This window comes from Artibeus jamaicensis, unplaced genomic scaffold (genome assembly GCF_021234435.1).
Source record: "Artibeus jamaicensis isolate MK-2021 breed Jamaican fruit bat unplaced genomic scaffold, CSHL_Jam_final contig_3152, whole genome shotgun sequence".
In the NCBI taxonomy this organism is placed as follows: domain Eukaryota; kingdom Metazoa; phylum Chordata; class Mammalia; order Chiroptera; family Phyllostomidae; genus Artibeus; species Artibeus jamaicensis.
This window is the reverse complement of record NW_026521729.1, coordinates 1,122,110-1,147,484: the sequence shown is the minus strand read 5'-3', so window position 1 is coordinate 1,147,484 and position 25,375 is coordinate 1,122,110. Positions and strand designations below refer to the sequence as shown.

Genomic DNA, 25,375 nt, shown 5'->3' with positions numbered 1-25,375 from the left:
ATTTAAAGAAATAGTTTCCCCGTAAGTTTCTAAATTCAGGGCAGGTACTTACTCCATGTGGGGCTCGAATAGGGAGGTGGTGACCAGTCCCAATGCCAAGGGGCCCTGCATGCTGACCAGGACAGAGAACAGTCGGGACCAGGTGCCATTTTGCCATCTGCTCGACGCAGGACGCAGCCCCCGTGAGATGCCTCCACTAGTCACGTGCTGTTCCCCTGCTTTTCCGTTTACCTTGGAAGTCACTCCTGAGCTGTGTCTATAGATCGGCCTTGTTCTTTAAGTGCTCGCTGCCAGCTATCCCACGTCGAGAATGTTTGGGATGCTCTTTGGAAAGAGTTCTATTTTCATACCACAAAGGAAAGAGAAATGTCACCATTAAAACAGACACAAACCAAGAATATAACATTTTATTCACTTCCCGATTTTGAGTATTACACAGCATATACATACATTTGAATAACATATAACAAAGAACAAACCATAGAAAGACATGTTGGTCTGAAATTGACACTTTAATTCTGTAAGCTCGTGGTAACGTACCTCCCCACAGGCTGGGGCGGGCGGCGGGACAGACTCCGGCAGTCGGGTACCCCCCCCCCCCGTACTTACAATGCAATTACGGACGGCGTGGTCACTGGTGTCCACAAGGGACACTCAGCAGCAGATAAAAGAACCACAGCACAGTGAACTAATATAAATATTTTTTTTCTGCATTGTCCTCCAGATAGTTTCTTTTTCAAAACAAGAGTCGGGCCCAGGGTCCACCGCTTTCATGGCATTCCAGTTATTGCTGGAGAAAACAACAGACAGAAAAGAGGCATCACTTCAGGTTACTAGAAGAGAGAGGGTCAGTGCCACCGACCCCCACCTCTGTGACACTGGGGGTGCTGAGCTGCAAGGCAATGCGCACTGGTCAGCGGCAGGCGGGCGGGCGGGCGCCCACCACTGTGCCGGAGGGGCCCGAGGTGGGGCTGACGAAGGTCCCACAAAAGAAGGCCTGTGGGCAGGGAGCAGCAGGGGCCCCGCCCAAGGAGGAGGGAGAATGACAGGACCCTTCCCAGGACCATCCCCAAGTCGGACCGTGCGATGGAAAGGCAGTCCGTTCTCCATGTCAGCGTGGAGAGGCTGTGTCGCCGGGCTCAGAGCGGGGCACGCTGCCGCACACAGCGTCCCCACCTTGCTGCCGAGTCTTCCTCAGAGGGGCTGGCTCACCTTCGCCTTGTTCTGCACCGGGAGGTAGAGTTTGAACTCTGCTGGCAGTTCATCTTCTGAGTACAGTCTGTCTGAGAAGTAGACCCGTCGGATGCGACAGTTGGCGTGGATCTGGGGGTGCAGGACTGGTTTTGAGAAACGAAGCATGACCGACCTTCCTCACTTCCTGACTCTCCTAGGGCTCCCCACCCCACGGTGCCGTCAAAGCCCCACCCCCTTGGCGCCTCCTCGGACCGGCCTGCGCTGGACTCTGACAAGAGGGAGAGCTGCTTGTCATATTCTCCCGCGGCATCTGAGCCGAATCCGGAATGCATCCCAGAACCCTCTGAGGTCAAGGCCCCCTGGACAGTCACTGGGAGGCTTAAGGCAGAAACCCACTCTTGTGCCACGTGGGACACAGCCAGGGAGAGAGCACCCCGCTCCTGTTCAAGGCTCCATCGGGACGAGGACCAGGCACCTGAACTCTTAGGGTCTCGATGTAATTGGTGCCGTACGCCCGCCGAGTGAAGTCTGACAGGTTGAACTGAATCTGGTTCCAGCCTTCATCCAGCCGCATGGGCATGGTGCAGATGAAGGGCTTGACCCGCGTGGTGCTCTGGTAGTTGCTCGCCCGGAACCGCCGACGCACATTCTTGTCATCCAGCACCTGTGACGTGTACACAGGTCATGTTCACTCCACCCTGGAAGACGCTGACCACCTTGGACAGGCGAGGACCTGACCCCTAAAGGCTGGTTTCCCCGGATGAGACCCGAGGGAGAACAAACAGACCAGACCCAGGTCGCACTGGGTGAAGATGGCCTGGAAGTAGCAATTTCATCTGATTTGTTGCCAGGACAACGCCAGCTGCTCATGACATATGACACACCCGTCAGGCTCTCAGGCCATAAAGTGATTTCATAAATACCCTTTAAAAATAAAAAATGCTAAAATAGAGACCAACGACAACCCAGTATTAAACAGTTACTCCCCACATGGACCCTACACTCTAACCCTTAAGCTTTGAAATCTTATCACTAAGATTAGACTTACTGCATCTCTTTAATATTTTATTCATTTATTTGTTTTTAGAGTCAGGGGAAAGGAGGGAGAAAAAAAAGAGAAACAATGATTGGTTGCCTCTCGCACGCCCCCGACTGGGGACCACAACCGAGGTGGGTCCTGACTGGAATCACACTGGTGACCTTTTAGTCCGTCAGTCGGCGCTCAGTCCACTGAGCTACGCCAGCCAGGCCTACCGCAGCTCTTTAAAAACTTGGCATTAAATTATGATTACTAATACCAAATGTATGTTATAATAATTAGGGCTGAAAGCAAAATGCAACCAGAGACACTGAAATAAAGAACAAATTGACAGTTATCCAAGGGCAGGGAGTGAGATAGTAGGGGGAAGGGCCACCAAGGAACATGTATAAAGGACACATGGGCAAAGCCAAACGGTGGGTTCTGGGGTGGGAGGCAGAGATGAGTGGGATGGGGGGGCGTGTGAAAATGGAGACAACTGTACTTGTATAACAATAAAAAATAAATGAATGGATGAATGAATTAGGGCTGAATCAAGTGTACGGATCAGGCAGAAGAGAAGACACACGGAAGGACAGAGGCACTTCCCGAGGGCGCTTTTCCCCTGCAGGCTGACGGGACAGCCCTCTGGGACAGCCAAGAGCACGCACGTTCCCGGGCACACACTTACCTGCACTTCAAAGGTAAAATATTTCTTCAGGTTTTTGATAATCATGACAAGGAATGGAAGTTTAATCCCCAGGGTCTTTTTCGGGTCTGCAGGACACGTGATGTATGTGGTGCTGTGGGAAGAGACACCATCACACACTCCCAGTCCCTGCCTGGGTGGCACGCACGGCGGCGGCACGCGGCGTGGAGGGCGCACTGGAGGGCACAGCCGAAAGACCTGGATACCCTGACCGACGGCCCTTCAACCCTCAGGTCAGCTAGTGCTTTAAAAAATGCTGGACTCGGAAACGGAAGCTCAGCACGGGACTAGACATCAGCAGTAAAATACCTGAAAAGCAAAGTCAGGCCAGTGGACCTGAGGAAGTTCTTCAAGCGACAGAAGATCCAATTCTGATCCAAGAAAACCAGCAAATGATAGAAAACCAGAACACCGTTGTGGCACCAAAAAGCCCAGCGGCCACCCACTGGAGGATCCAAGCAACACTCTCCCAACCCACACACGTATGTACACACACACACACACACACACACACACACACCCTGGTGAAATATGAGCAACGGCAGATGCTTGCACAGCACTTAATTAGTGCTAAGCAGGTTCTAGGTGTTTCGTACACATTCCCTTATCTAACCTTTGCATAACCCTATATGGAAGATGCCCCGTATTACTTGTATTTACAGAGGGGGCCAAGGCACCTGCCCAAGGTGAGCTCCTGCGCTCACACCAGGCATCTTCTGTGCCCTGCACCATGGTGATGCCCCGCCTCCCTGGGGGATAATGTCTCCGGGAGAACAGAGTGGCGGCCTACCTGACATTGGTCCCTTCAATCTCTAGCACCAGAGACTGGATGTCATTATCAGTGATTCTTTTGATGTGGCCATTCCGCACCTGTGAGGAAGAAAATAGGTACTGAAATATTTGGCGACAACTTTGCTAAGATTTTGAAGGCTGAGTGGGACCATTTAAAGAAAATCACATTGGCCCAAAGGGGCATAACACAGAAGTTCGAGACGCACTATGCTGAAGCTTCTGCGTAAGGAAACCACGCTGTTACTGCCGTATGGGGTCCACCACAGGGGTCACAGGCAGCTTGGCAATCTACAGATCAGGATACATTTCTTCCCAAAGAAATCAACTCCATTCCGATTCAGCTAACAGTGAGTTCCTGCTATGCATGAGAACATTCACACACATGGTCTCACTTAATCCCACCAACAGCAACACCAAAAGTCACAATGGAGATGGCACTGTTTCCACTTAATGGACGTGGACAATGACACCCAGGAAGCGCAAACGATAGTTCCCAGGTCAGGAGTTGGGATTAACTACCAGGTCCCCACTGCCCTGTATTGTCCCATACACTGCTTCAGCCAGAAAGGCCACATGCCGCATGTCCCCGAGGAAGGGCAACCAAAAACTGAGAGTGTGACTCCCCCAGCTTTGCTTCAGGCTTCCTCGCCTGTCCCCTGAGTTTCTGCTTTTTCAGGTATGAACTCGGGTCCCGGTCATGCCCCATCAGAAGCCTTCGTCAGCCCTTTCAGCCCACACCGACCTCCCTTCCCTCAGACTTTTCTGGCTCCGGCCACCCGGACAGCACAACTCAGCCCTTCACCTTGCATCGCTCAGCTGACCGCGCACGCAGGAGGCACGAGATGGGGACGAGCCAAAATTCAATACCGACTCCTGCTCTCCCACTATTTTGGAAAGACAAAATACCTCCAAGCAATCAACTCTTAAGCACCTAACAGGGACAGAGCCGGGATGTGCAAAGATGCTTCTGAGCCAGGGCTGGATATCGACATGCAAAAAAGACCAACCAGGTTTCCAGCATAATTGATCAGAAAGACACCTTCTTTCTTCCCTAAGGACAGTGAGAACGGCTATGTTGGGTGTTGTATCCAGGACACAGTCACTTGGCTTTCCACTAGGTTTGTATAAGGGAGAGAACCCAGTGTCGAGTCTGTCTGGGAGCTGTGTTTTCCTTTTATTGTTGTTCAGTTACAGTTGTCCCACTTTCCCCCTGATGCTCACCCCTGCCCCGCCCCCCACCCCATAGTCAATCCCCGCCCCATTGTCTGTGCCCACGGGTCCTTTACACATGTTCCTTGACTTGCTCCTTCCCCTTCTTTCCCCCGTTATCCCCCTCCTTCCTCCCCTCTGGTCACTGTCAGTCTGTTATTTCCGTGTCTCTGTTTCTCTTTTGCTCATTTGTTTTGTTGATTAGGTTCCGCTCACAGGTGAGATCACATGGTATTTGTCCCTCATTGCCTGGCTTATGTCACTTAACATAGTGCTGTCTAGTTCCATCCATGCTGTCATGAAGGGTAGGAGCTCCTTCATTCTTTCTGCTACGTAGTGTTCCACTGTGTAAATGTACCACAGATTTTGATCCACTCGGTTACTGACGGGCACTGATGGCTGTATTTTTCAGCATGTCTGAGCCTTGTTACTGTGACTTTGACCCACTCCAGGGGTGCATGGTGTTCCCCAAGGGATGTCTGATAGCACCGCCCATCTTTTTCTACGAGATGCCATTGCGGAGTCTTGCCTCCTTAAAAAAGTGTTAGCTCAGCGGTAGGAATTGCATATTAAGGATAGTTTGTATCTCTGTAATGCTTAGTACTGTGCTAGGCATGAAGTAAGCATTCAAATATTTGCTGACTTCTGGAATTTGTCACTCTAGGAGTTGGCACATATGAATAATTTCGAGAAGGATTTTTTAAAAGTTCCTGGATAACATATCCACCGTGCATTATCAGAGGAAGCCAGAGCTCCCGGGTGCATCACAAAGCCCACGAGGCTGCCGGCAGAAAGGATGCTTTCCCACAAATCGCTCTTTGGGGCCCATCCTCAGAGACCGGTTTCTGGGTGGACATACCCCAGCACTCTGCCAATGTGGCATTTCTGGGGTTCTCAAGACACAAAGGTCACATTGAAGTGCTTCTCAAACAAAGCTGCTGACACCCGAGGCCCTCCTGCTTTGGACTCTAGGCCTTTTTCCAAGGGAGATTAAGGGCACAAAGGCTTGGGTCCAGGCGGCACATGCCAACACTGCCCACCTCATTCCCCACAGAAGCGCTCCCGTCCGAAGGGGTGGTGTTCCCCGCCATTCGCCAGCCCGCAGTTGCTGTGGAAGATCAGGCGGTGCTGATAGAGTCATTAGTGGTGAAACTATTCCCAAATAATGCGATGCAGTCCCATTGATAAGAGCTGGCAGCAATCTAACCAGATGCAAACACCAATATTATAACATAGTAGCTAATTATTCTCTGTAATATAACTTCCTTTTTCTTCTTTAAAAGCTACGTAAGGCAACACTCAAACAGATGCTTAAGTTGAAAGGATTAGGTCATTAGTACCCAAGGGCTACTCTTGCTAACACGCAGCATGTTGCAATGAATCCAACACTGTTCGAAAGTGTAGCCTGTATCCACAAGGTCTTTCAGGCCAGAGCCCACGAGAAGCCCCCCTCTGCTCCAGAGAGCCTTTTGCCGGATTTCACAGGGAAGACATGGGAGGAAACTGCCTTCTGCCCATCCCGAGGTTCCCAGCAGATGACTTCACTCTAGCGCACCGGACGACTCAGGTCTTCACCGGGGAAGACAGTGCCTGCACCGCACGCAGACGCCAAAGGGCCGGATGCCCAAACCGGCTCTGTGTGTCCCTAGGCCTCTGCCGTTGATGCGAGCGAACTCGGAGCTGGACTCTCAGTGACTTCGAGTCTTCTGTCGGCCACACAGCAGCACCCTTAGTTCTTACAGAATTAACTAACGTGGCCCCGGAACAGCAGGACCCAGAGGGACCAAGGCAATGCCCATCAGTTTCTCTGGAGTTTTAACCTGGCTGGTGGTAAGACAAGCTAAGGAGAGCTTTGCCCAAGGAGAAAGTTGAGTCCTCAAAGAAGAAAAACAAAAGTGTACTCATATCACAAGCTGCCAGAGCTTTGAAATCAAATCACCATATTTTGCGTGTTCAATGTGCTCCTGTGTATAATGTGCACCCACATTTTTGACCCCAACTTTCAGAGGAAAAAGTCTTTTTGTTTTAATTTTTAAATTCAATTTACTTACTTTCTTATGTTTACATATTTGGTTTTTTGTACTATAAAGGAACTTTAGCATTTATTTTTTAACATATAATGGCACAAGAAATTTTATGTAACAATCACAAAACACAAGAACAGATGCTGGTATTTCAGGTACCACCCATGTGTAATAGGCATCCTTATTTTTCCCTCAAAAAACTGGGCAAAAAGAGTGTGTATTATAAATGGCAAAACATGGGGTAAACTGATGTGTTAGTGAATTATGATTTTCCTCCTTTACTGGGTTCAGAGGGCTGCAAATACAAGCCCCTGGGGAGAAAAGAGTAGGACGGGACAGGAAGCGGGAGGGAGGCCCCCACAATAACTCGGAGACCTGAGACCCGGTGGGTGGGACCTCCAGGGGGCCTCTCCTCCAGGCTCCACCACTAGCTGGAAAGAGGGATGGGGGCAGTCAGTTTGGGACGAGGCTTCAGAAGGCCGCCGCGCCGAGGCCTGGCTCATACACATCTCCATGTCTTCCAGGACGCCATCCCCCCTCCATCCTTCAGACAAGCCTGCACAAGACACACAGCCTCAGAAAGCAGCGACTTCCTTTCCTTAGCTCCTTCCAGGCCAGAGGTCACCAGGCAGGCCTGGCTTTGAAATGAAGATAAAATGAACCGCCCAGCATTTATTGCTTATGGTGGAAGCAGGTTTTATTTTACTTTCCTCTCTAAATTAGAAAGTGCCAATCATTTTTGACTTAATTCTTTTTTACTTCTTAACACATTCCCACGATCAAAGTGTGGCCTCCAAGTGTTTCATTCTTCCAATAAATAAATAAATAAATAAATCTAATCTTACATTTTAAAAAATTAACCCTCCACCACACTACAAGCTGGAGGTACTTTAGGAGCTTTGGAATCGGGCTGCCGACAGCTACAAATCAGAATGGCCCCCAGCCTCTGCAGACACCTCCGAGGGAACCATCATGCCTTCCCTTCCCCACAATCCCTCCCCAAGGCTTTCCTCGGTTGCTTGGCAACTAATACAGAACACTGACTTAAGCCCCAGGGAGGAGGGTCAGGCTGAGGGGAAAAAATACTATTAGGAGAGGGAGGAAGCTGGCCAGTGCGCTGCATTTCTACAGGTGCTTTAAAAATAAAACCAGGATTGTATCCATTCCCTACCCCCACCTTTCCTTTTTTCCCCTGACTCCACCCACTTACCCTGGCCAGCCCTCAGCCATCTGGTATCTTAGTCTTAATGACACTGGCTCCAAGTCACAGGCTCCAGCTGCCCTTAGAGCTGTCCATTTCAGCAAAACCCAGCCTGCTAGGGGCTGAACTCTGTCACAAGGCAGGCAGAGGGAGACCTCTGTGGGGAGATTTGGGCATAGCCCTGACTCAAGGCCTTGGCCTTGCAGGCTCCAAAGGGCCAAAGGTATCTCTCCTTTACACCTAACACGGACTATCTGTCCAGACAGCAGATGGACAACTCTGGGCGTATACAGCAAACCCTTATTTAGAGTAAGGACAATTGTGTGCGTTGCTAACCAGTAGCTTCCTAACCACTTTGAAAAGGGCACGTGTGCGAGCCAGGCCTTCACCCAATCATGGCCAGAGCTATCACTCACCGTGATGGAGAGCATCATCAGACTGACCTGGGCACGGTCTGAAAAAACAGTTCCACTACCTTCTTGTCCTTCATTCTACTACTGGAAATTGCATCAGTTTAACATACACCGACAAGGTTTACTAATTAGAAGCTAGTGCGTGGGAGGTTCTTTTTTTTTCCCCCCCTGGAGACTTCATTTTTTTAAATTAGGAGCAGGAAATGGGAGTCTAACAGTGTCCAGCAACAACCACAAAAACTCTGGTTCTAACATTTAGTTTGGGAACAGGGGAGGGTCAGCAGCCTCGGAGAGGAAGCAACGTGAAGAGGGAAGAAAGGCAAAGCAGCTTGTGTGAATTAACACTGTCATCTAACAGACTTGGGGTATTACCAGGAAAGACTGAAACGCTGTTTGACATGGGGATTAAGTGGGAGCAGAACCTCCTGGTATAGTCTTTATAAACCAGAAGTAATGTTTACATTACACACGAGAGTCCTTTAATAAATGCAGTACTTTCTGGGCCCAGAAATTAAGGTGACATTAAGTAACCCCGAATTTCTCCCAAACTCTTGGCTTGAAAAATTACAAAGGTTTCTACCAGAAAGCTTACATTCCAGCCAGGAAGAGAGAGCTTAAGAAGCCAATTTCAAGTGTGACTGACCATGATAAATAGGAAGGAGAGAGTTGGCAAGTGGACAGAAATTAACCCACGGAAGCGCCTTCAGGTCTCTAGGCCGTGACCGAGAAACCACTGTAGAGGTGGGGGGTGGGTACAGTGAAGGGACATGACAAGTACAAAAGCCTGAAGGTAAGAGAAAGACTCCTTTAAAAAAAAAAAGTTTATTGATTGATTTGAGAGAGAGAGAAAAACACCAGTCTGTGGTCCCACTTATTCATGCCCTCACTGATTGATTCTTGTATGTGCCCTGACTGGGCATCGAAGCTGCAACCTTGGCACGTCGGGGAGGGGGGGATGCTCTAACCAACTGGGCTACCTTTCAGTTCAGCAGACAGGCGGCCGGGGGGGGGGGGGCGGGGGGGGCGGTGAGCCCGGAGAACTGGGTAAGCAGGTACCAGATGGCGTTAAAGGTTCCAGACTGGGAACAACACGGTGATGCGACTCCATTTTTCTGGTTCCCAGTCTGGTTTCACTGTACTTCCCAGTCCTCAGCATCTGAACACTGGGATCATATATAAACTTCTTTACTCTTGAGCAAATTCCTTCGTTTTCTGCCCCGTTGAATGCCATATGCTGTAACTCTGCTGCTAAGCACTTTACACACATCTTCACTCAATCTGCAGAACCATGAGAAGGAGCTGGCATTACCACAAGAGGAAACTGAGCAGTTAAGTATTTGGCCCAGGCTGTGCAGCAGGGGGCAGGCACAGAGCCCGGTCACTAGTCCAAGGAGTCCGATCACGTGCTAACGCTGGGGGTTCCAGGGAAGAGATTCTTCTTCCCCTTAGGGAACTGGTAGGATCGTGGGGGATACCTCACTGAAGCTCTCAATGAAATGTTTTTTTAACAGATTTCATTTATTTCCTTATTTATTTTAGAGAGAGGGGAAAGGAGGGAGAAACGGAGGGAGTAAAACATTGATGTACAAGAGTAACATGGCTCAGTTGCCTCTCACGTGCTGCAACTGGGGATCTGGACCAAACCAGGCAAGTGCCCTGACCAGGAATCAAACTGGCAACACTTTAGTCCAAAGGCCAGCCCTCAATCCACTGAGCCACACCAGCCATTTATCAGTGAACTAACGTGTAAGTTGAGATTTGAAGGATGAGATGGGGAGAGAGGCTATGAACCTCAAAGAGGCGAATAAACGCAGGAGTTACAAACGTAACCATGCCCATAAATATGGAGTCTGCAGTCCCAATGGCATTTTGAAAATACCAGTCACTCCTCATATTCACAAGGAGACACAAAGCCTAAACAGAAACCAAACCTGACTTTCCCAAAACTATTCTTCAGAGAAATTCTCTCTTCGTAAACTCAGGAAGAAAAACAGTAAAGTTCTATAAAATCAAAATAATAACCGAAAATACACACTATAGCTAATATGTGCCTAGCGGCAAAGGTCAGGGTCATTTCTTAAAAAAAAAAAAAAAAAAAAGATTTTATTTGTTTATTTTAAGGGAGACGGGGAGGGAGGGAGAAAAAGGGAAACATCAGTGTGTGGTTGCTTCTCGTGCCCCCCACTAGGGACTTGGCCCACAACCCAAGCATGTGCCCTGACTGGGAATTGAACTGGCGACCCTTTGGTTTGCCGGCTGGTGCTCAATCCACTGAGTCCTGACACCAGCCAGGGCTCATGGTCATTTCTTGATAAATGTAGATAGTCCTTTCCTTTCTCCATCAAGCTTTGCCCTCATTTCCCGGAGTAGAAAAAAAACCTTCTCTAATTTTTTTTTATCTCCCCATCTACACAATGCCTATCACTTAGCACTTAGTTGTTGTTCAGTAAATCTTTAGTAAGTATATCAATTCCTAGCGTTTCCCAGACCACACTGGATTCCCAACACTTTCTGAGAACTTTATAACATAGCCTGTGAGTCTGGCCCCCCAAATTTTCCTTTTTCTCCATCTTCTTTCCTTGATGCAGGGGAAGAATTTTGCTTAAAATGAGCTTTCTTCTAAAGTGTTCTTTGCCAGAATTTACTCCATGTAACCTGCCAGTCGATCTAATAAAGTTTTCACAGGTGTTTATGTCATTAGGGTACCATCTGACCTCTAGCGGTGTTAAGGGACACAGTGCACCATGGTTACTTTGCTTTTACATTTCTTGTATAAACATGTTGACCGGTCTGAAAGCTGCGTTTGAAAAACTACGCCAGATCAAGCACAGAAGGTTAAAATGGGCAACTCTGATAAAAGTCTCAGCCAACAGAAATGCGGAAGCCTCCTGAGTCCTAAATTCCATCAATAAGTGCTCTGACCTGCTCTGAAAACCTTTTCTCCCGGAGCAGGTCCCGTTCTCTGTTTCAGTTGCCTTATATTGACACTTTGTTTCAATTCCAAGTTCAACTGGCACTCAAGACCACTCTCTCTATATGCCTTCTGACAGCCTATAACGAAGTCAAGTTGCAGCAGAGAAGCCCTTACAGAGTTCTTACCAGTTCTTACCGAGCTTCCAGTTCATTCACTGTGAGGTCTCTTTGCAGAGGTGTAATTTCACAGCTTACACTGTTTTATTCCAATGTGAACAAAACCATGCAACTGAAAACCTCAGAGATGGAGAAAAAAATTAAGGAACTGCTTTCCGTGTAATGCCCTTGGCATTAGCTCTAGATTGTGGATAGAATCAATACGAGAGAGCAGGGGTGGTCAGATTTTTCACTTATGCATTAAGCCCAAACTCGTTATATTCAAATCCTCCAACTGTCTTATAAAAATGACATTACGAACACACCACCCTCAAAGCTGCTTTCAGAAGGCAGAATTTCCCAGTGGTAACATGCAAAAGGCTGTCTATGTTTTCCCTCTGTCTCTATGAAGCCCAAAACCCATCTGTGTAGGGGAAGACAAAAAGTCGTTCTGAGATGAAATCCGATGTTCTTGGCTTCATTAACATCAAGAGGTGGTATTAACATACCACCTCTCTTCATTCTACCCTGAGGGGAGCAGAATGTTATATCCTAAATTACCAGGCTTCCACAGCAGAGTGCCAACCTTAACTTACATTCAAAAAAGGGCCCTGGCTGGGGTGGCTCAGTGGACTGGGTGCCTGGGTTATGGGCCAGAGTCCCCAGTAGGGGGCGCGTGAGAGGCAACCACACTCGATGCTTCTCTCCCTCTCTCCCTTCCTTACACTCTAAAAAAATAAATAAAATCTTTTTTAAAAAGGGGGTACAGCTGACTGTCAGGAAATTTGCAGATGTTAAGTATCAAAGTAATGAAATGCAGACCAATCCACAGGCTGCTAGACACACATTCCACCTATTCCTCATCTCCTGGGGCCAGTGAAGGAGATCATCCTGTGGATGCCTGGGGAAAGATAATGAGGCTTGTCTTCGGCTGTGAACTTACTAACCCAGACAAGCTTTTATCACCATTTTGCAACCTTCCTGATGGAGAAATCAGGCACTGAAGGAAGACTCAGTACAGAACCCCAGTCACAGGGCGTGTGGAGCAGGGGCCAAAGGCCACCAAATTCTGACCTGTTTGGAATCGGTAAAAGGAAGGGAGCAAAGGAATGAAACTCAAAGATAACTGGTCTGGCTGCGCCTCCACAAGGACGCCTGGAACAAAGGCTCTGTGTCTGCTGTCCAGCGCAGCGCCAGGCACGAAACAGTTTATCAGTAAATATGTGTGGAATCAGTGAACAGCAGTTGCTTTCATCGATATGTTTTCGAAACAGCCTCCAAGTTGACGCTGTGAGAGGCACTATCAACGCCACTTTATAGATGGAGAAACTGGCGCTCTGAGGAGCTGACAGACCAAGTCAAGTCTGTGGCAAGGGACCACTGACCTAATCTAATCACATGACGGCCGCTGGACACTTAAACCCCAGCCACACTCATCCACACGTACCCCCCCCGCAGCTTACACGATGCCGCTACCTCGCGCCTCAGTTACACCTGGCTAGGGACAGGACACAGCAGCAACCGCCTGGCCTCCCCCAAACCCCAACTCGGTATGACTACCCGCCACCCAGTCCCCAGCCCCCGAGCAAGGAGAGGGCGCGGCCTCTGTGCACCCGGCCCCGCCGCCGACAGCAGCCCCTTACCTTTTTGTCCCAGATCTGCAGGGGCTTGCTGCCGATGCTATAGAGGATGGAGAGGAAGCCGCTCTGGAATGTGTTTTTGAACATTTCGCAGGCGGCCTTCTCGGCCGCGCCGGAGCGACCTAGATACGGATACCAAGTGCCGAAGGTAAAACAGGGGGTCGACCCTGGTCGGAACGAGGGACACTGTGCAGCTGACCTCAGGAACGGCAGCCACCAACACCTGGATCTGGATTCAGGACGCTACGTCCGCGCGTTTCCGCTTTCCCACTAACCAAGCTACCCCACGATGGAAACCACAGCAACTGCCGAGCGCGCCACTCTCCCCGCCTTAAATGGAGGTAGAGAGCCGCACGGCGCCCAAGATGGATTCCTCCGCCCAGTTAAGCCCGCCCCGTGAAAGCCCGAAGCCCAATCCTGCCACGGGGATTACGGACTTCCTGTGCTTTCCGCTCTTAAACTCTGCCCTAGTTCCGCCTCCTCGTGAAAAAGAACTCCGTTGCCAAGGGACTATTTTCCTCCATCGTCGTTTCAGAGCTGCTTTTGGAAGCGGAAGGAGATGGAGGATTTAAAATGTGTTGTACACACCTGCGTATTGTCAGCGGCTGCGTGTTGTCATGGGAACCTGAAGGGGGGCTGAGGTCAGGGGGCGTGAGGACCAGACCACGCCCTCTGAGGGAAGAGGATCCCACAAGCACCAAGAGTGAGGTAGGTTGCTAAGCGAGGGGAATCACGCGAATGTCAAATGTGCTTGCTTTTGGCTGAGTACAAGGTCAGGTTAAAGCAGCTAACCTGTACTGAGTGCCAGCTGTGCTGAGCATCTTATGTGCATCTTTGTTTTAAATATTAACAGAGTCGTTATGAATACACCACTGTGTCAGCTTGTGGGATGCAGTCAAAGCAACGCTCTGAGGAAAATATATTGCCTTAAATGCATTATTAGCGAACAAAAAAGCTTGAATACTCAGCTAAAAGCAGAAATTAATAAACTAAACAAAAAGTCTAATTGGTTGAAGCAACAGCTGATTTTTTAAAAAATCAATACTAAGAAGAACTTTTTTTTTTAAGTCATAAAATAGGCTATGATATTCCAGGCGTGGAAGAAATCCAAACCGCTGGAGACCACTCACTGAGCACCTACCTATACATGGTACTCCGTGCCCTGGCCCATGCTGGGTGTTGTGGCTGACGGAACGGGAGTTTGCAGGTAACTTCACCGCCGTAACAGCTAACAATAGCTAACATCTATTGAACACTTATGCATCAGGCACTATGCTAAGAGCATTAGCCTTTATTAAGTCATTCAGTCCTCATAGCAACCCCGGGAACAACTGAACCAGAATTTCCAGACATGGGATGGGGGAGGAAATATGGTTGCATTACAGCAGAAAGTCAAAACTTTTTATATAAACTGTATAAAAGTTCATTATTTTTGAATGATTGCTGGGGATTCTTTAGGCCAGTGAACAATTTATCCCTTGATATTATTAAATTTTTCTTTAAACAAAAGATTTATTTATTTATGGAGAGGGGAAGGGAGGGAGAAAGAGGGAGAGAAGCATGTGCGTGGTTGCCTCTCATGCGCCCCCTACTGGGGACCTTGCCTTCCATCCAGGCAGGTGCCCTGACTGGGAATTGAACTGGCGACCTTTTGGTTTACAGGCCTGCACTCCATCCACTGAGCCACACCAGACAAGGCTGATGTTATTAAATTTTTCAAAATATCCTACGGGGAAACACATTTACTATACATTAGATTTTCATGTGCACTGAGTCTATCACAGGATTTTTTATTCTGTTCCCTTGAATACTGATAACACCAAATGCTGGCACAGTGGGAACTTTCATTCATTGCTGGTGGGAATGCAGAATAATACAGCCACTCTGAAAGACAGTTTGGAGATTTTTACAAAACTAAACGTACATTTACCATAAGATCCAACAATCCCACTCCTTGATACTTACCAGAAGTTGAAAAGTTACATCCCCACCAAAACCTGTACATGGACATTTATAGCATCTTTATTCATAATTGCCCAAATCTGGAAGCAACCAAGATGTCCTTCAGTAGGTGAATAGATAACTGGTACCCGCAGACAATGGAATATTATTTAGTGCTCAAAAGAAATGAAGCCGTGGTGAAAAGACACGGAGGAAACTGAAGTGCATATTACTAAAAGAAGCCAATCTGAAAGAGTTATATACTGTCTCGTTCCAACTATATGACACTCTGGAACAGGCAAAACTGTGGAGGCTGAAAAGACAATGCTTGCCAGGGGTGGGGTGGGGTGGGGGTGGGAAGAGAGGAAGAGCAGAGCACAGAGGACTTTTAGGACAATGAAGATAATTTTGCAGCACCCCCCACACCAACTACCTGTCCCTCATACTCTGCTTTATTCTTTCTCATGACACTTATCACCACTTGATAGTCTGTGTAGTTACTTATGGTCTATCTTCCTGCATTCGATTTTGAGTTTCAGAGAGAATTTAGTCTGCCTTGCTTGTAGGTATATTTCCAGTGCCCAAAACGCACGCCTGAAAAAAATGGGACTATAGTCAGTATGTGCTGAATCTGGGAATTAGAGTCATGGACCTGGGTTCCTGGTCACTGCAGGCCCAGCACAGGCTCTGCCCTCGTGGCCTCAGCATGCCCATACGGACAATAAAGACCTTCTGCTTGGAAGGGCCCGCCTCCCCCATTTGCCTGCTCACATCTCTCATTAACTGTGGAAATGGTTAAATGGTGAAATGCAGACACCTTGAGCACGTGTGCACTTAGGTGCCCTGGACAGCCCATCAATGAGCCAGCTGAGGGGGGCAATGGGAGGGCTCACTTCTAACTACTCATCTGCAGCGAGTGTCTGCACAAACTGTGGGGTTCAAGGTGCATTGTGATCACAGCCTTGGCTATAGGAAAGATGATCTGATCAAAGGTTTGGAGAATATAAAGTAGTGTTTAGCAAATATGTTTTGCTCCTATTGTAGGCTTGATTTGGGCATGCTTCTCCCAGATGCTGTGTCTCCTGTGCATGAATAGCACCCCGCACGGGAATGAATGAATGAATGAATTAATTAATTAATGGACTAGAGCCAGATAGCCACCTCTGACACTTACCTTCATTTCAAAGGTAACATAGAATGAATTAACCTAAAACTACAGATGTCACTCACAGGAACACATTAAACACTGTACTTCAAGATTGTTCTCTCTTGCCCTGGCTGGTATGGCTCGGTGGATTGAGCACAGGTCTGTGAACCAAAGGATCAAGGTTCCATTCCCAGTCAGGGCACATGCCTGGGTTGCGGGCCAGTTCCCAGCGGGGGATGCAGGAGAGACAACCATACATTGATGTTTCTCTCCCTCTCTCCTTCCCTTCCCTTTTAGGGATAGATAAATAAAATCTTTAAAAAAAAAAGATTGTTCTCTCTTCATCAACATAAAAGTGTTTATGTTGATGAAGAACCTTGCTAGTAAGTTGCTTCCTTCGATGATTTTACAATTAGAAAGGGGTAGATGGATCCGTTTTAAAAAGTAATGCATAAAAAAAGAGCAGAATCTATTAAGGCAATAAAACTACAGTTTGGGCAATAGGTACAGCAGCTCAGCTGATACAAATGAGGCCATTAAAAGTTGCAGAAAAGGGCCATGGCCAGTGTGGCTCAGTTGGTTGGGCGTTATCCTGTGAGGCAAAGGGTCGCTGGTTCAGTTCCTGGTCGGGGCACATACAAGAGGTAACCAATCAATGTTTCTCTCCATTTCTCCCTCCCTTCCCCTCTCTCTAAAAATAGATAACTGAAAATTACAGAAAAGATAAAGTCAGTGCATGAAGTGCAAGATAAGGGTGGTCTTGAGAATCCCATGACTCAAAGAAGGGGCTTAGTTTGGTGGCCTGAAGTTCGGGTAGAACCATCACTGGGCAACCAGTCTGGTGCCCAGAATCTCTGCCCATGAACAAATCACAGTCCTGCATTTAGACTGAATGTCACCTTGGTCAGGTGTCAAAACACACACAGAGATTAGAGCAAGTACATAAAAACCCCATCAGTAATCCACATCTAAATGAGCAATAAGTTTCTGATTACTGTGACATTTTGTTTGTCACTTAGGATACTTGAAATATTTAAGATAACTTAATGCATTAGAGAACCCGATACTTTGAAATGCTTCAAGGAATTTGAAATTAGTTCTGTGATTTTTAATTTAAAGATGCCTGAGAAAATGTAATTAAGTTTGTAAACAAATGTTTAAACTTTTTCATTTACTCCATCTATGAGTTTAAGACTTAGATATATTAGTATTTGAATGCTTAGGAAGATATCATCAGACTTTTGGTCTTTCATATTAGCTACTGAAAGTGTGTGTGCAAACCAAACAGATGAAATACGTGGGTGACTCTGAAATGTCTAAGGAACCCAGACTGTGGGCGAGCAATGTTTATGGTTTAACCCATTACATTTTGAAGTAACTCAGCATGGATCGCAGATTAAGTGTCCGTATTTATATACAAAACCAACTAGTTTGTAGTTATAACAAGATTTATAAGTTGATTTTAATGACACAAGACAAATGAGATTTTAAATGTAGACTTTTAATAACTGAGATATTATTTAAAACACCAAGAACTGTAAGAACCCTTCCCAGCGCACAAAGCCCTGGTCGGATGCTGAAACCCAGTGGGCAGCGCCTGTTCGTGCCCGTCCAAGCCCAGGAACTTGAGAGCGCCTGGCCTCCAGGAGGCTTGAGACATACTGTAAGGCAGAGTTTATTCTCCACCCGTCCTTGCTGGTGGGGACGGGGAGGAGCAGCAGTGACTGGGCGTTCAGCTGGCAGGAGGAGGACCACTGAGTCCAGGGGTCCTATCCAAAGACCATTGCCCCAACATCGTCAAGTAAAACAGCCCGTGGTGGGCAGATGAAGCTCCTCCTACTCTGACAGTGAAGTTCAGATGGGACTCTGTTGGGCTCTTGCACATTATTGTTACCTTTAAAATTGACTTTTAAACTTACACACAGTAAAATGCACTTTTTGGTGTACAGTCTTGACAAAGGCACCAAATCATAACTGGCCACATTCAGGACACAGAACAGTTCCATGGCCCTGCCCCCAAATTCTCCCATGCCATCCCTCCGTAGTCAGACCCCTCCCCCAGCATCCCTTGCACCCCGGGCAACCGCGGAGCTCTTCTCTGTTCCCACTACATACACTTTTGCCTTTTCTAGAATTTAATCTAGATGGAATCGTTCAGTAGGTAGCATTTTGAGCCTGGCTGCTTAGCACCATGCATTTGAGATGTGCGTTATTTTAACAGTTTGTGGAACAGTCCACAACAAACGCCCCACCTCAATGTCTCAGACACGCCAGGCTGATCCACCCGCCTCTCAGCACCCTCTGTCTAGCCCTCCGCAGGCTCAGTTTGGAAAGCCCCCTACAGCACTTCAGACATATGAAAAGGAAGCCGTTTTTCATGCTTAAGATAACTTTTTCCCTGTAGTTTTGAAAAGATCTTTAGAATTTGCTTTTAAAATTGATTTTGTGCTTGTCTGTGACTTCACTAATTATCACGAGAAAAATATGTTAGAAAACAAATACTGAATCTAAACCATTAACTTAATGAAGTTCGCAGGATTGGAAAAGACATTTAATCACATTTATTTTTATTTTGCAACTTTCTTATCTGAGAGCCAACACCTTTTTTTTCAGATCTCTAACATCTCTGTTAGAGATGGGAAGTCACGGGCTCCGAGCCCCAGGCCCCAAGTGCCTGACAGAGCCCCACAAAAATTCCATGAGTAAAGGCATGATGGTTCCAACCTACACCAGTGACAGAAAGGAAGAGAAGACTGTTTTCTCTGAATCATAACAATGTCCTTTCTAAAAAAAAAAAGTTATATGGCACAGATAAAATTTTTTGAGTTTATCTCACAAATATACAGTGTAAAACAGTGTGCATATTTGTTTCTTGCAGCAGTACTGGTGACGGGACTGATTAGAAACAGCCTACCAATCAGGGATCGCTTTCCCCATGGGACATCACATCATGGAATACTACACAGGCATGAAAAGGAGCGAGGTAGGGCCATACATGCTAACACAGTAAGATTTTCACAACTAAGGGAAAACATAAGTTGCAGAAAGAAAATGTAGAGTCTGATTATGTTTCTGTAAAAATAAAAGTCATTACAGTTCAGAAATGCCAGTAAATGTGCAGGATACAAACTGGAAAGTATATACCAATTTAACCATGGTTACATCCAAAGGAGAAAAGAGTTTCTGCATGTGTGGGTACGTAGTTGGGGGAGGCTTTCATTAGTTACTTTGGTGTAACGTGACATTTTACCATGAACATAATTACTTTGGTAATCAAGAAAATTCGGTATTACTTTAAACAACCCAACACAAGCAGGATTACTGGAAGATGTGACTTGATGTTCTCAGTTTCCAAGCACATTGTGGATAAGCGTTAGATTGGTCTTGAGTTAGTAGGTTTCTTGTCCCTTTCTCTGAAGGCTAAAGCCACGTTCAAACACACACACACCTCCTTTCCCTCCGTCTTTCTACAACCACTCTCCCATTGAGCACTAATCATCCACAAAAAACCAGAGTATCTTGGCTGAGAGGCTTCTGGGAAACAAGACTTTCACACCGAGAAGATGGCCTTGACTGAGAAGGGAAATTGGAAGGCGAGGCTAGAGTTCAAGCTCTGCACGGCTTCTAAAGAACTCTCAAACAAACGGCCGTGTGACCGCTCTGAAGAAACCCTTCCTGTCCGAAGGTGCTCAACACCAGTGGTGAAATGCTCTGTCAGTAAACACGCACACGCAAAGCACCACGTCACAGGAGCTCCAGGGACATGTTTGTATGAGGTATCAAGATGCTGTTGCAGAGGTCTGGGAGACTGACAGAAATTTGCGGAACCGTAAGCCAGAAAGGGCCTCGTGAGAGAGACCACTTGAGGACAGCAGGCCGGGGTGGGGCTGGAAAGGAGCACGCCTGTCCACCTGATGCCCTGGTGGCCTTCCACTGCCCGCTGGCAGCGGGCCTGCAGGCCCTCACTAGCTGGTGTGCAGGAGTTTGGGCTCCCGCACCTGAGAACTGCCTGGATGTGACAGAAGTTGATCCAAGGGACACTGTGACGCCATGGTGGCTCAGGGGCCTCTTTGCTCCCCCCCACAATTGCTTCAAAAGTGAGTGTCCACACCTGGATTGCCAGCCACCTGTTCTGGACAAGCAGCAGAGAACACAGGAGAAAGCTGTGTGGACCACATGGCTTTGGTAGAGAACCAGCGGGTGCCCGTCCAGCCACCTGGGCGTGGGGTCTGCCTGTGGCTTCTGCTGTCTAAGGCAGTGGGAGGATGCGGGCACCGCCAGACACAAGGGCAGCCACCAGGCTGTCACCGCTTTTCCTTCCCTGTGGCACAGCTGTCCTCGGAGTGGGGGACTGAGGGAGCCAGGGAAGGCTCATTGGTAAGACAGGTGGAGTCTGTTTACTTAACAAATACAGCCAGCGCTTCCATTCCATCCTTTCAACACCATCAGAAGCCGCCCTCAGATCTGGACCCAAGACCCCAGAGCCCTGCCCTGCCTCAGGACGGCAGACTCAACCATCCTCCAAGTGAAGATGCTGTTTTTGGAAGGGGGCTTGGGGAGAGGGGATGGGACTGGGAGGTGGAATGGATACAGAGGCAGGAGCAAAGGGAATGGAAAGGGCCAGGGCACCTTCCTGAGTTCACTGGAAGTGATGTTCACCTACCACCTCCGCCACTGGAGACTGGCCTGCTTTGGGAGGACGGATCAGGGGTGGACAAACGCATGTTCAAAGCAAAGCCTGGCTTTCCTGGCTTAGTCTCCTCGAATCCGCAGCCCCTCTCCCAGGATGAGCTCACCATCCCCCTTCAACTCCTCCCGTCATGAAGAGCACCCTTAAAACCTGCTCACCTCACCTCTGGGGCTTCCTGTCCCTGCCTAGAACCTGCCACGAAAGCTTTTCTACTTCACTTGGTCGCCTGTGGCCATGGGTCTCGGTTAATGGCCCCTTCCATACTGAAAACTCTTCATACATTTCTTTTAAAACCTTTTATTCAATAATATATACTTTTAAAATTATAATATGTCACTGCCCATCATGCCATATACGCCCCCATGGCCCCTGTGGAGCCTGCGGTCTGCTGGGAAGCAGGTGGCCACAGGACGCCAAGGGGTGCGGGGGAACAGCAGTAGCCAACAACCATCTTGCATACCCTTCACATTTCCCATGCTGTCTGGGTCAGGAGGAAGTCAACAGGAAGCCAAAGGTGTGTGAGCCTTTTACATTCAGAAGTGAGGTTTGATACACGGTGGTGGGCTGCCCCGCAGCTGGTCTAGTCCGTGCTCACCAAGCCTGCCACCGTGTTGTGTCTGCTCACGGAACGTGCTCTCTCTACACACGTTCAGACGTTTGATTTGGTTCTTGCTCTGCTTATGGAAAAGTGAGAGGAACCGCAACAGACCTGGGGAGAGAGAGACGGGAGGAGGGGAAAGATGGCGTTAATCAACAGGACCGGGAGCGAGGACAGGCCTCCTGCTCCTGAAGAGGGCTGGGAGCACTGCGCAGGCTCGACTTTCCCACGCCATCCGTGGAGCGCCTAGTCAGAACCACGATCTCGGGCTTCAACTCGTACCCTTTCCACACTTCCTCTTCTGGTCACCACTAAGTCTCCACGGGCCTTCTGCAAGAGCAGGGGGACGTTCTGGGCACCACACGGGCGACCAAGTCTCTTCCCCGCCTCTCGGGTCCAGGACACTGGCCTTCCGTGCACACCAAGCTCCAGGTTCCGCAGTGCACCATCAGAGCTGATCCCATGTACCAAGGACAGCGTGGGACTAATTAGACGCCTGTCTCGTACACAGGAAAAGGGCCAAGGCAAAAAGGGAACTAGCTCATTCACAGGAACGGGCAAAAGTGGGTTTACAGTTGTTCACGTGGAAAAAGACAAGCAGGTTGCGATTCTTGGAGCAGCTGTTACTCAAAGGACTGTCGCAAGACACAGTGCACTCACAGCGGGAAGCCTGCCTTTGCCCACCCGTGTTTTTTCACTCTCCCCTGGGAGCGGCTGTCTGGCACGGCCTGAAAAGCGTTCCTCCTTCCCTGCCCGGCACAGTGGAGGGGGCGCCGAGACGCTGACAGCGGAGTTCTGGCAGCGCTGTCTCGGGACGGCAGCACCGCACCGAGGGGAAGGGTGGGCCGTGCATGCACCTGGGAGGCCGCCACATGGAAACATGGCTCCGTGAGAACTCGCTTGGGGCAAGGATGGGCGAAAGGCCACATGGTGCAAAGGCAGAAATGCCTGTTTGCCTTTAAACACGTCGGAAACTGACTTCTAAGCATCCAACTCCACAGAGGGGTCAGTCAGGGGGAAGGAAGACACCTTCCATCTGCCCAACAGCAGGTGCCACTCCGGCAGCTGAGAAGCAGAGAACAGGGTGGGGACAACTTCCCTAACCGCAGAAACACTGCCACAGACGGTCACGCCGTGGTGCAGAACAGGTCCGTCCCGAGCAGGCGTCTGCAGGGGTGCGATTCAGAAGCAAATACCGAGACAAGCCAGTCCCACCTGTCCTGCTACGTCTTCACGCCAGGGTGGCGCACCAGGTCCACCACACACACCTTAGTAGCACAGGGTTCATCCCTCCTCTCCCCCGAGAGCCGGGCAACGCAAGTGTAAGGTCCTCGTGGCCGTAGCGTGTTGCCCTCCCTGGAAAGCTGGTGACGAGGAGCATTTTTATTTGTGCAAACAGGAGTTAGCGTAGGGTCTCTTTTCCCTCTAAGGGAGCAGCGCAGAAGTCACAGCTCAGCCATCCAGGGGTATGGAGGCGGCCACTTGACCCTGAAGTAGTCATTTGTAAGGGGTCACCAACCAGCCAATGCTGCTCTCCTGAAAACAGAAGGAAAGTCGATTCCATGGTTCTTGAAGATCTGATTTCTGTCCCAACTCTCAGTCACCATTTACAGCAAGAAAAGCCAGCAAGTGAAAAACTGTTAATTTATTGATTCAATGAAAGTTTTTTTTTTAAAAACAATCCTCAATACATGTAGTTCAGGAGTATCACATTTGTAGCACATTGTTGAGTCTCTACACAAGGGCACGCCCCACCCGCACAGCCCACCACACCGCTCCCCCAGCCTGCACAGCACGGGGTCCTTTTCATCAGCACATCCATGCGGCTGGGCGGCAGTGGCGTCACTGGTCTAATCAGCAGTTTCCCCAGCACCTCCCCTCCCGTGCCCACTCTGGGGTTGGGTTTTTAGAGGCAGGACATTCGGTCTTAGATTTCAAAGCTCACAGACAAACTTTGGCTTCTTGTGTGCTCATGTGGACCCTGCTTTTGCTTTTGAAAGAATTTGTGTTTCAATGACCTTGACTTTGATCAGTTACTACCCACTCCAATTCATCTGTGGGAGGGAAGTCTTTTGCCTGTGGGTGTTCATACAGTAACACAGGTTTCTAAACAAGTCATTTAATTTGAACCGGCATTAAAGGGAACTACTAACGGGGCTGTTAGATCTACTTTGATGCAAACGTAAAAATCCCTCCAATTGCTTGTGTCCCAGAATAACTTTTCTTCCGCCCTCAGCAACAGAGCACCTGGGAAAACCTAAGTCATTTCCCTGAGTAGGCCCAGACCGAGCCCCAAGGCTGCCAGCTCTGTCTGGGACTCAGCATCTGCCTTGAGAGCACCTTTGGGTCCTACTGGAACCAGTACAGGGGGCAGTGTCCACCCCAGAACATGACCTTCGTGCCCCCTAGGGCTTCCACTCCTCGGGAAGCCATGTTCCCTCATCAAGATCTACTGGTCGACTATCTTCCTGGTTCCCTTTTCCAAGAGTCCACTACCTTGGCTTCTCTCCCAGCCCCCTAGAGTTACAAGTTCTGATGTCTCCTCGCACCAGTCAGAGTACCTTCCTTTTCTGTGAGGGAACACACTTGCTTTGAGCCTGTGAGGATCCATTTGCCACAAAGGTCTGTTCGGAGACCCGGCAGAGTGACTGATGTGCCTGGTGCCCCGCGGAACTGGCGCTGGCACTCCTCTGGTTAAGGAGGCCCACGAGCGCTTGGTCTGCATTCTTCATTTGATGGCTCCCCCTGCCCAGCAGCCGCCCCCCATGGGGACGGGCCAGGCCAGCTGATAGGATCCAGGGGGAAGTCAGCTGCAAGTAAACCACGGGTGAAAATGACGGCAGCTCTGCTCTCCCCACGGGACCCCTCAGCCGGAGCGGGTCCCTGCAGTTACCATGCCCGCCGTGGTTGGCAGACTGTGACACACCACCTGTGTCTGGCACAGGGACCTGCTGTCCCTGCCAAACCAGGTCTACGTCCCTAGACGTAGGCAGAACCTGAGATGACAGCACTACACTACCCTGTTCCCATTTTTTTTTGCCTTTCTTTAGGAAAGAGTCCCTATCATAGGCACTTTTAACCTGTTGTAAGGTAATGAAGCAAATGAGTAATGACAATTGCTGAGATGAATTTAAGAATGTGCTAACTGAAAAATACTGGGCGGGTGAATCTGCCACAGCTTAGTCTAAATATTAGACCTACACACACGCTCTCTCTCTCACACATACTCATCACCCCTCATTCCTGGAACTCTCCAAGACCATCTCCTAACCCAGGTAAAGGCTCCGAAATCTCAAGGGAGCTAGGTCCGCCTGGACATAAAACGGTGTTGGGAGACAAGCAAAGGAGAAGAGGTCTGGACTGGACTCACTTCAGTTTGGGGAAAAAACCACCCACAGTCACAGCCGGCCAGCAAGCCGGGCATCAAAGCCATACCCGGAAAGGAATGAGTGTTTCAACTCGGTGTTGCTGTGTGTCTAAGGCATGAAGAGAGGGGAGAGCACACGGTGGGAATGTAAACTGTGCCTAAAAGGAGGCAGGACTCCTGTGTCAGAGCCGCAGCCACAGACCCCACGGTCAGGCAGGGGGCTGCCCACACCCGCCTCATCAGACCACAGGAGAAAGCGGCACAAGGACACCACCTGGCTCTTCTCCAGATGCTTTTATTGCCTCTGGGGACCCAGGGGAAAGATCAGGGTCACTACTTCGCCAAGACCCTCCTGCAGGCTCC

General features: G+C 48.9%; 2 protein-coding genes and 1 long non-coding RNA gene across 6 annotated transcripts in view; 1 reads left to right on the top strand and 2 right to left on the bottom strand.

Annotated features, from left to right (window-relative positions):
- Positions 1-392: 392 nt before the first annotated feature.
- Positions 393-13,626, bottom strand: CFAP20 (cilia and flagella associated protein 20). Of its 2 annotated transcripts, none has more exons than XM_053663284.1 (6): positions 13,273-13,626; positions 3,712-3,791; positions 2,904-3,015; positions 1,670-1,858; positions 1,213-1,337; positions 393-790 (listed from the first exon to the last, which is right to left on the bottom strand). In XM_053663284.1, exons 1-6 carry the CDS (start codon positions 13,354-13,356, stop codon positions 655-657), a joined length of 726 nt encoding a protein of 241 aa, XP_053519259.1. In that variant the 5' UTR covers positions 13,357-13,626; the 3' UTR covers positions 393-654. The 2 variants fall into 2 exon arrangements, with proteins under 2 accessions (XP_053519259.1, XP_036997360.1); XM_037141465.2 differs by having other exon boundaries at positions 701-790; positions 1,213-1,323; positions 13,273-13,622.
- A 137-nt stretch (positions 13,627-13,763) lies between these two features.
- LOC119046403 (uncharacterized) lies at positions 13,764-21,258 on the top strand. Its single transcript, XR_008391173.1, has 3 exons — positions 13,764-13,977; positions 14,338-14,476; positions 19,236-21,258. It is a non-coding gene; the product is annotated as an uncharacterized LOC119046403 (long non-coding RNA).
- A 68-nt stretch (positions 21,259-21,326) lies between these two features.
- CSNK2A2 (casein kinase 2 alpha 2) overlaps positions 21,327-25,375 on the bottom strand; it is a 35,387-nt gene continuing 31,338 nt past the window's right edge. Inside the window, exons 12-13 of one of the 3 annotated variants that reach the window (XR_008391172.1) lie at positions 21,928-23,181; positions 21,327-21,756 (exon numbers count right to left, since the gene is read on the bottom strand). The gene's annotated coding sequence lies outside the window, so the exon portion shown is untranslated. The remainder of the gene's footprint in view (positions 21,757-21,927; positions 23,182-25,375) is intronic. The other 2 variants (XR_005081974.2, XM_037141463.2) reach the window with 2 other exon arrangements.